At 41.7% G+C, this 10,905-nt stretch overlaps 1 protein-coding gene across 2 annotated transcripts; it reads right to left on the bottom strand.

Annotated features, from left to right (window-relative positions):
• Positions 1–954: 954 nt before the first annotated feature.
• On the bottom strand, positions 955–6,572 carry LOC133900669 (O-fucosyltransferase 1-like). 2 transcript variants are annotated; one of them, XM_062341875.1, is made up of 9 exons: positions 6,344–6,572; positions 6,109–6,247; positions 4,726–4,773; positions 4,547–4,623; positions 4,340–4,428; positions 3,576–3,699; positions 3,199–3,482; positions 2,696–2,825; positions 955–1,946 (listed from the first exon to the last, which is right to left on the bottom strand). In XM_062341875.1, exons 1-9 carry the CDS (start codon positions 6,566–6,568, stop codon positions 1,332–1,334), a joined length of 1,731 nt encoding a protein of 576 aa, XP_062197859.1. In that variant the 5' UTR covers positions 6,569–6,572; the 3' UTR covers positions 955–1,331. The 2 variants fall into 2 exon arrangements, with proteins under 2 accessions (XP_062197859.1, XP_062197860.1); XM_062341876.1 differs by having other exon boundaries at positions 4,726–4,807; positions 6,344–6,472.
• Positions 6,573–10,905: the final 4,333 nt, after the last annotated feature.

Below are 10,905 nucleotides of genomic sequence, written 5' to 3'. Positions count from 1 at the left end.
TCCTATCAATTTTCTACTGTAATAGTCTCAATGGGCTTCCCTTGATTTAACTGGATTCGTGGTTTCTAATTCCAAATGGGCCCAAACAAACCGGACCAAGAATCTAGCCATAAGTGAACTTTTTTGATTGAGCAGTTCAACGAATAGACTGTATTGGTCGTTTAAGTGAACTTTTTTGAGAGGAGGGTGCACCAGGTTTGTGTTCGCCATGACGAGCATTGTGTTGCGGTGCATGGATAGGAGGGTATCTAGGATTAGGCCAAATGAACTATCAGTATGTCTCAACGGACAAACGGCCCGCAAGGAGACAATGCACCTGGTTGCTAAGCCATGCTCTCATAAAGGTGCATTGTGACTTCTTTTCACAGATCATGGATAATAATATCAAAATATAGTTTCACCAGTTAGTTATGCATTTGTATATATTTGTTTGAATGTTGTATTTTTTATTTTTATTTTTTTACTCAACATCAGGGGGAAAACAGTAGAGGAAATATGACCCTCTGAACTATCCCCTTGGCAATTTACGCTCACCGATAAAATCAAACAACACCCTCTAGTTTCTATACGAGAACAAACTGTCAAGTTTTGTACTACCTCAGTTCTTTTTTACTTATCGTTTAGGACAGTAGCATAGCTTCCAACAAATATGTTTCACCATTACTTTTCAAAACTAATCCTAAGTAAAAAATGATAAAAATTTGATGGTAAAGTATTATTCATGACAAATGCACTAGCATTATTTCCATGTGCTTTGATAGTTTTGCACTATTTATCAAAGTTTGTATATTGTCCGAAAGTGAAGGCGATAGTTAGAGAAGTGATATTAGGCTCCCAACTACACTTAATGTTGAACATTCAATCCAAAAGTAAACCAATGGTCGCACAAAAAAAAAAAGTAGCCTCTCCTGCCTGCATAACAAATAATGCAAAATAATATGTGCAAAGATAGCGTGGGAAAAAGCATACGCTGATATAACTAGAGTTACTAAACATTCGGCTATAACACAGCTTTTCTAAAGGGATCCCAACTATTGTAGCCTCACAATTCATACCATTCTGCACTCGTCAGTGCGACGAAAACCATTAATACATATGACTTTCTCCCAAAAAAAAACCTATTTGACCGAATCTAACCAAAATTTAGTACCATGCTCTCCCAGTAACAGCTCGTCATCTCAAATGATCCGCATAAACAGAATCACCTGTAGTGATCTTGAGCCATCAAGCATCCATTCCTCTAGAAATATCGTATCCTGGTTTCTGATCACCGATCCAAGTATCCGATGTGTTCTCAAGCAATAATAGTTCTATCTCAGTTAAATCATTGTCTATTCTGTTTGGCTGGTTGGGTCAGTCTGATTGGTGGCTTCCACTAAATCCATATCTTCTTCACTCTGGAACTGACTTTCCAGAACCTCATTTATATTTTCAGGTGGGCAATGGTCTTCACGATTCCTAGCATTCGTCTGGCAGAAGCACTCTGGCCATGAGTTTGTGTAGAAAGATTCTGAATGAATGCGCTTGTGGGGGCCACCAAAATGCATGTTGAACATGACTTGCCTGACCCTCTCCTCAAAACCAGCTGCACGGCCTTCCTCCCTGTCCATGAATATCGGAGCAAGGGCCTTCCTGTTTGGTGTGATTGTGGTCCGGAAACCGTAGTATAGGCGGTGGCCCATTAGATTGTTTGCGAAGTTGCTTGGGCCATCATATGTGGGTATAAAAATGTCCGACAGGAGACAGACCATGTAATCAACTGCCGATCCCGCTAACCCTCGGGTATTTTCTTCCAGCTTTCCAGGTCCAACCGTGCTGTGGTTTTCTAGGCGTGGAAACATGACCTTAAATGGCTTCATGAAGCGTTTCCCACCAAAGAGCTCGCCAGAAGCAAGGTAAATGCGTGTTGTATTGTCAAATCCCATGGTAAGTAGAATAAGACCTACCTGCACAACAATATCAATAGAACATTATATTACTGCAGTTATCTATGCAAAGTTTTCTTCAACATTAAAAAAAAGTCAGCTACGATTTTTTTTTTTTGGGGGGGTACCTTTCCACAATATTTTCAGCATTATAAAGAAACAATATTTTCCTACATCTGCTTCATAATCATTTTTTAACAATCAAAAGGATCCATTTTGCTCTAAGAGTACAGAATGCTATATGACGTTCGAGGCACCATGGAAATCAGAACAGTGTATACAAATCATCAAGAGCAAGAAAAAAAAGGAACATGATGCAGATCACAGATTGGGTCTTGCTTCAAGTGGAAGGATAAACTGTTCACAATACATAAAGAAGAGGTATAGAGAATAGCAAGTGCGCAGCAAGCATAAGAATTCAGTTCAGGTATATTTTAAAATATAAACCATTTGAAGATTATAAAAAAATTACATAAATACAAAAATGTACAAATGTATCCATGGAACTCAGTTAAGAAAATGTACTAGCATGCATGTGAGGGTACATGTAAATGTAAAGGAAGTTCTGGTAGAATACCCAGAACTGTTCCAAACTGTACCCAGATACTATTAGTAAAGCGTCAAAAACACTAAATATCCGTGAGTACCTGACTGAGCTTAAACTTGCATTCCATTCAAAGCAACTAACTTTTAATTTGAAAAGACAATTTAATAATATATTAGCACATTGGAAAAATCTGGAACAATATGTCTATAAGAAGATTCAGTACCTCTTCTGGAGTTAAAGGGCACTTTCCAATGAGCCTTCTTTCCCTATAGACAAGTTTCTTTTCTGCAAAATTTTCCTTCCGGTACTTCATAAGAATTTTCTGTTCTTGAGGTGTGAATATGTCAATGCACCTGCCATTTTCAGTTTGGAAGTAAGGCGTGTGCCTGTCAGACAGTGTAAAACAGAGATAGACAGCAAGTAATAACCACTGCACATATCAGGTTTTCATGTATAGGTTATCAACAATAGCCAAAATTAATGAACTAAATAAAAGAAGAGATCTCCAAAATTCTAGTGTCAGACTGAAAATAGCCATAATGATAATAGTAACAGGTTTGGTTTGGTTGACAACTTTATTATCCTACCCATAATGATTCAGGGTTGAAAATAGCCATAACCATAATGATTCAGGGATGGGCTTCTCCATCAATGGATGCATAATAAGCAGGATGTGATTTATTCAGCATTAAGTGATCACACACAGTAGTTTAGTCAATATCCTACCCAGCAAATGCAAGCATATCCATCTCAAACCGAAGATGAATTGACATGAAATGGCCTTCTGAACGGAGCTTATTCACTATCTCACTGCTTGTTTTCATGATATGAGGCTTGAATCGTAGTGCGTGGTAGTTCACCCTGCATCTCAATCTCTGGAGCTCTGGATCATCAATATCTTCTGCCAAACGGTGTGAAAATGGAGTTAGATATATAGCCCCATACTTCTTCATCTTCTCCAAAGCAACTATTGTATACCAAGTTACTGGTGCATCTCGAGGTGGTCGAATCTGTTAGGAACAAATAGTATTTCATGAGTATAGCATGTCCCAGAAAAATTGGCTTTGGCATAACTGAACTTAGTTTGCTTTAAATTTATTCACCTGATGGGCTTTGAGCTTCTTGGTCTTTCCATTTGTAGTGACTTCTGGAATGCTCATAACAATCCGAACATCATATTTTAATGTCTTGATAAAGTGGGGAACATCATAAATACCTAAAAAACCACTGGGTGCATATATAAATACAAAAATAAGTAAACACCAACCAAGTACACTAATGCAAATCATTCAACACAAATAATTTGACAAAAAAGGTAACTTCAAAGCCAGAGAAGCAACCAACTGAAAGTAAATGTAGAAAATGGGACCTTGTTATGATTACTTATAAATCATCTCGTAAGGAACACAGCATATACTACATGTAAACCATATGCATTGCATAATCACCTTATTATTTGAAAACCAATCAGGTGATTCCTAAAGCAACAAAGTCATGCAATTCAAGCTTGGATTAGTCCAGCTCTGAATAGTCAAAATCTTGGCATCATAACATCTTCATGATGCTACTACCCAAAAACTAAAATTAAGAGTTCTAAGAATCATGAAATTATATAAATCAATCAATGCCAACTGCAGAATATGTGGAAAGAAAAACACAACATAGATGTGGTTAAACCAAGACAAAATAAAATTACTTTTGTTTTTTGCAAAAAAAAAAAAATACATCAGTGAACTTAGTGGGGAAGCTAATTTTATTTTGTAAAAAAGAAAACTACTGGTGAGACAGAAGGATTCACAATGAAAGTCATACACTCATACATGAAATGGTGTTCCCACATGATAGACCATTCAGACAAAAAACATACCTCTCATCCCGCCAGAATGAATTTGTGTCTAACTCTGGCAGCACTAGTGTAGCATTCATTATTCTTGCAGCGACAACAGCATTACATATCTACAAAAGAAAGATAACAGAAACCTTGAAGTTCCTTAATTATGTTACCATGAACAATATAATGCTTGCATGATGAAACATGCTGCTTTAGATACAAAGTTTCTTGTATTAATCGTACTGCACTACGTTGTTGGTTTAAGCCACCATTGCACCGGACACGTAAGTACCCATTGCTCTCAGACTCAGTTGGTGGGGCTGCAAGTAGAGATATCACATTTCAGCATATTCATTTTACCATCACGCCCGAATGGCATATGACTGAACCAGTAACTTCTGAGAGGATAGAGAGAAACTTACGAGGCCAATAGGAGCGTGGTGCAGAAGATGCTCTCCAACCATTTGAATCTGCAGTTCTCCACAACTTATTTACATCAACATCCTTGAGTAGTAGCACTGATGTCAGTACAAGAAATAATATGGTAGAAAATTCAAATAAGCATTGTAACTTTAATCCAATTCCATGCATTTAGCATAACTCAGTTTATAAGCCAAAAAAATATGAACCGAAAAGATGAGTGATGCACCAAAAATATATTTTTTCCATTTATTTTTAACATTATTCCGTATCTATTGAATACAATGTTCAAAAATATAATTGCATCCTGTTCGCCACTTGAGATTATGTTCTCGTCAAAGTGTTACTACTTACTACCCATTTCCATAGAGAAGATGGTTATCCTCCCTTACCAACTAAAAGGCATTGTAATCTTCATTCCTATGCCTGATCTTCATTGAGAAATGTAATCCATGCAAACTACTAGCTGAAATGTCATCATGGATTCAGGATTTCATTATATTTCTCAAATTTCGTGCAGCTCCTTGACAGCCTGGACAGCTTGCACTCAAAATCATGCATCACTTGATATATTCAAAAGAAGACTTGATGACCTTTTTAATAGTGTATAATCTACACACTATAAAACTCCGAAGCTATGCAGATATGCCACGAACATTAGACATAATCACACTTTTTGCTGACTTAAACTTGATTAAGAATGCAGCTGTCTTGCATTCCCATGTGCTCATCAGAGGGGTGGATCTACATTATTTATTGGGATTCAATTGAACCCCAATTTTTTTTACAAGTAAGCCAGTAGTACTATCACCCTCTAGACAAATAAGCCGATCAACACCTTATGTTTCACACATCAAAATTCCTGGCTCCACCACTGCTCACCACCTACCCTCCTTCCATATGCATGCTCTGACAATCGATTAAAAGGTCTGCGTGGCCTACTTGATTGCACAAGTGACTAATCTCCCAGAAACACAAGGGACACAAAACTTCCTTGAACTAGCTCTTCGACATCAGATATGCATCAAATCTCTAATCCACCTAACATATAACCCATGTGAGACAGAACTAGGCATCAGTTACACTACATTCACCAAGCTCACTGATTTCACCCAACAAACTATGATATTGCCAAGCAAACGGCATCTGCTGGAGAAGGCCACGACACAATGTATCTGCGCCACAGCCCCAGGTTGCGCTACGCTACGATCAATCAATCAGTGAAAGCTTTCAGCAGCCATGTGAACACAACATAGCAAGGATCTAGAGTCCAAACTCTACGATGAAGCTCTAAGTTGAGATTTGTGTAAAGGGCTTCCTAATTGCTTAACGAACAGCACGCCAAAACAGAAAGCTGCACACTACGCAAGCGCAGGCGAACGCACCTGGACTCTGTAGGAGGCGCGGGTGAGGCCGAGGGAGGAGGAGGAGCAGAGCCAGATGGTCCCCGCCACCAGCGCCGCCACGGCGACCCACAGCCGCGCCGGGCCGCGCCGGCGGCGGAGCGATGCCTCGCCGGGGCCCCTGCGCGGTTCGCCAAAACAAACAATTCAGCAAAAATCGCTGGGAAAAATAAACCAAATACTGGGGGAAATTGCCCCGTGAAATCGGGCAGCTCACCTGCGCATTGGGATCGTGGGGTTGGGGTTTGGGCGCGGACGCGGACGCGGAATCGGGGCGCGAGAGCAGTTCAGATCTGGGAATCGGAGGCGGGGAGCGAGCGGGAGTGGAGTATGCGTGAAGGTGCTGGTGGGCGCAGCGCAGGTGCAGTGCAGGTGTGCGGCGCGACGCGGCTGCACAAGCTTGCGAAGGATGTTTGGTTTGAGGTGTCAGATTGAGGTTCATCAGACTAAATATTTTTTGGTTGAAAACTATAAAATTTGTACGGTAGATGCTTTTTTTTTTACAAGAACGAGAACGCTGCAAAAAGGATTGTTACTCTACTTATCATTTTACGAATATCTTTTTTCTTTGACGGGATACATCAATGTTTTTGAAAAAGAGAGATAGTCTCTTCCCGATCGACAAAGGAGAGCCATCTGATTTGAATCTGACATGCGTCGCTCTTTCTTCAATATCTCGAACACGCTCGATCTCTCTGTTATCGACGATGCCAGCACACGCTCTTCTGTCTCCCGCTCTCTTACCCCCATCTTCGATGACGAGAACACAATCGGATCCGCCGTTGCCACCTGTCGCTATACTGACCACTCGTTTTCGTGCTCCCCCTCCTGTCATCGGCCTATCTGGCGGTCCTTCATCGCCCATAGCCGGCGATGTCCCCGCTGCCCCCGCCACTGCAGTTGGGCCTGTCTGCATCCCAACGACCTTCCTCTAAGGCTGGCAACCATAGAGAAACCCTAAATCCTGAATCCCTAACCCAGTCTAATGAGCTTTGATGTCAACTGAGAGGAAGCTTGATTTCAGCCGCTTGAGTTGTAGAAAATACATTTAAAAAGGGTCGATGTCGTCACCACCTCGTTTTCTATATAGACATCATGATTGATATTGAGTAGCAGAGCGTGACCATCTGAGTGGTGTTGGGCGAAGCTGGTTGCTAGATGGTGCCATGGTAGGGGTGCTAGGCATGAAGTGGGTGGCAGTGCTAGAGGTGGAGGTAGCAAGAGGCGTAGCGCCGAAAATAAGAAAGGGGCATCAAGTGGTCGAGCACTAAAGCGGAAAGACAACCACTTGTACATAAATGGTTTTATTTGTCACCTCATCACTACGGGATCAATTAAACCGGGAGTGATACGATTTTTACTGCCGGTTTGTAAGAAAAACAGTATCACTACCAGTTCTAGAAAAGAACCACTAGTGATAGCGAGATATCATTGATGGTTCGTATAGACAAGAAGTAATACTAACACTATCTATTCGTAATACCAACCGGCGGTGATAGTGTGACACTGGATCTGATTTTTATTTCTAATGCAATTTTGGCTCTCGTCCTCACGTCGGCTCACAGGTGCGCTCTCTCTCCCTTATCTCCTCCATTCCATGCTCCTTCTCTCTACCTTATCTCTTTCCTCCACAAGAGTTTTTCTCTCTCTACCTTATCTCTTTGCGCATCTCTCTCTCCAACGGCATGCAGCGAAGCCGGAGCCTAGCAAGGACAAGCCCTGGCCTCCTAGCAGCATGGGCGCAGCATCCAAGCGGGCTCCTCCGAACGGCGGTCTTCATGCCAGGGCGGTGGTTGGTGACGGCCTTGAGGAGAAGAAGCGGAGGTGGCAAGGCCAGCACTGCGAGCGAAACACGAGCACGCCCTGGCCCCCACCTACCATACCCACTTCCTCGAGCACCACGTGAGCGTAGCTTAGGGCGACGAGTAGAGCGAGCGACTGAGGGAGCGAAGTGGGTGGCATGGAGGAGAGCGACGTAAGGGTGATGGTGGTGCGGCGGCTGATGGCGGCGAAGGCGGAGTCCTGAAAGTACTTGATGTCGCCTAGAGAGGGTGAATAAGTGTTTCCTGAAATTTAAAATTTCACAACAGATTAAACAGTACCCGGATACTCCAGGGTCCGGAATCTCCGAGTTCACCCGGATTATCCGGCCTATACAGGAACTTCGAAATAAAAAGAACTTGAGCAAGTCTAAATATATCTATGTGTTACCACAAGTTCTAATAGAAGCCTAAAGGTCTTTTCTCTAACAACCTACAGCCACAAACTCACAAGCAAGTAAATCGGAGCAAATCGCTCAAAATTAACTAGAACAATAAAAAATAAGAAAGTAAAAGAGACAAAGATTTATTCCTAAAGTTCGGTCACTTCACAAAGAAGTGCCTATGTCTCCATTGAGGAGCTCACAAAGAGCCGGGTTTCTTTTAAACCCTTCCTCACCTAAGCGACCACAAAGATTAAGTTAGGGTTTCTTACTCAAATAGATGGGTAATACAAACTTTTCAGAGCACTCCACAAGCTTAGGTGCTCTCCGGGCGACGCCAACTGTCTAGAAGATCAAAGCTCCAAGAGTAAAGAATGCAAATCGAAAGCTTGGCGATGAACTCAAGTGCTCAAGGATGGGATTTAAGTTTTATAGCACTTAATCTCACTCTCCCAACCTAATCCCCAAATCTTGCAAGAATCAAAGCTCTAGAGGAGTTGGGATGGCTATTGAATGATAATGAATGCTTTTATCCACAAGTTGTTCAGCAACAAATGAAAAGAGATGTGAGGGGTATTTATACCCACCCTCTAAAACACTAGCCATTACTGTGCTTTTTGAACTGACCTGGAGTATCCGGGTTCACCCGGAGACTCCGGGTAACATATAGCCCCAGCCAAAAGCACAGTCTGGAGCCTGCCCGGAAGGTTCGGGTGCTCCAGGACCCAAAGTATCCGGACCAACCCGGAGACTTCGGGATTAAAAATAAATCCGAACCGAGAGCCCCCCCTCCCGGAGCTCTACCTGGAGACTCCGGGAAAAACTCCAGAATCCGGAGTATCCGGGCTAACCCGGAGACTCCGGGTTCAAAAAATATTTTTCTTTTTTTTCAGTGTCCGTGGGTGATTGTGTCTCTCATTTTTTTTGTTTAAAAAAGGATATTTTGAGCATTGAGACATTATCAAGACTATCATTACACATCCCTCTTGATAGAACGGTATTTCTAAACTCAATTTCAAAAATAAAAGAATTAAACCCTATTGAGCAACTACATGTCGCTTCTCTATATTTTAGAGGTATGCCAACGTCGTTTAACTTCTCCAAAGAGACTTAAAACCTGTTCATAACTTTAGTAAATTTATTAGTCCCTTAATCGTTTATCATCAATTAGCCAAAACCCATATGAGGGTCTAGATGCACTTTCAAGTCCGAGAAGAGCTTCTCAGACATCGTCGTTGAGACAAGGCTCGCCATGTCGGTATGGACGCCAGCGGGCAGGCGCAACCTCGCCAACGTATTCTGTGGCGACAACTTTCTTGCCGTCGTGTTTCTTATGGATGGCGAAGCAAGGTCGAGATGGCGTGGCAGCGGCGGCAGAGTGCACCAATGAGCGGTGGCGGTAGTCGAGCTGGTTCGATTTCAAGCTAGCTCATTTATTTATTTATTTATTTTATAAAAATATCAATACTGCCAATAGATAACCGCCTACATGATAGCAATCCTATCACTCCCCGTTGCATACTACCGATTCCAGTTTAGAACCGATGGTGAAGGACTATTTTGTGGTAGTGGACATGTGTCGGTGTGTGGAGAAGTAGAGAGGTAGTTGAGAAAGGCTGTATTTAGTGTTTGAGTCATCCTAATCGGCCAGTGAGCAAGAATACGATAGTTTTATCATCTCATCAAGCCTGGCCAATCTGTTTCTTGCCTCACAAAATAGCCTACCATTCATTACCCTCACCAAGCCATCGTCGACTTGGCTTCTTCCGCATTGCCATCTCCGTTCTCTGTCTCTTGGTTCCTTCTCCTCTTAGTGTAAACCAACGGTCGCCTAGGTGAGCCTAGGTGCCTTAGGCTATAGGTGGCACCTTACCCACACGCCTAGCGCTTAATGCCTTTTTCTGTGATCCATCGCATGGAGCTACAAACCATAAATTGTGGTTGAATCCCTTTCTAACTTCCACTCCACAAGTCACATTAAATATGAATACACATTATTTTTCTGTATAAATTTTCTAACACATATGTCTTTCGATTTCCCCATTGTCCCTCATCCCCTATAGTTTCACTCTTCTGCCACGAGGTAGGGCAGCCATGGCGCCATCAACATGATGGCAAGAGGCAATGACCGACCACACACCCGATGACTCATGGTTGAATCATGTAGGACTCAAGTTACATTTTAATGGCGACCTAATTAATGGCGGTAATAGTTGCTATAAGTTTGATCAAGGAAAGTTCCAGCAATATGAAAAAAAATCACGGTGGAAACACCAAGTAAGGCTAAGCAGAAATCAAAATTAAAGACTTTTTCTTATATAAATTTATTGGTCTGGTAATATGGTAGGTAGATATACCATTGCTCGTAGTCTGTTCTATTAGTGAACCAAGTTTTGCGCTGGAAATTTGCATGCGTATTGGAAAAAAAAATAGACATTCTGGATAAGAAACCACTTGGCATTTGTGAGTGTCTTTTAAATATGAAAACTGTTGGACTTTTATGTGGCTTTTACATTTATTCATAGTTATATATATTGTGGTCTTTTTCTATTCAACTCAAAGTGGAAGTATTTATT

This window comes from Phragmites australis, chromosome 19 (genome assembly GCF_958298935.1).
Source record: "Phragmites australis chromosome 19, lpPhrAust1.1, whole genome shotgun sequence".
Classification (NCBI taxonomy): Eukaryota; Viridiplantae; Streptophyta; class Magnoliopsida; order Poales; family Poaceae; genus Phragmites; species Phragmites australis.
This window is presented reverse-complemented; position numbering and strand designations above follow the sequence as displayed.

Coding starts and splice junctions, on each gene's coding strand:
- LOC133900669 (XM_062341875.1), bottom strand. CDS start 6,568: ATGAACCTCAATCTGACACCTCAAACCAAACATCCTTCGCAAGCTTGT. Junction 4,624..4,725: donor ACCACGCTCCTATTGGCCTC/GTAAGTTTCTCT, acceptor CTCTACTTGCAG/CCCCACCAACTGAGTCTGAG. Junction 3,483..3,575: donor AGAAGCTCAAAGCCCATCAG/GTGAATAAATTT, acceptor TGTTCCTAACAG/ATTCGACCACCTCGAGATGC.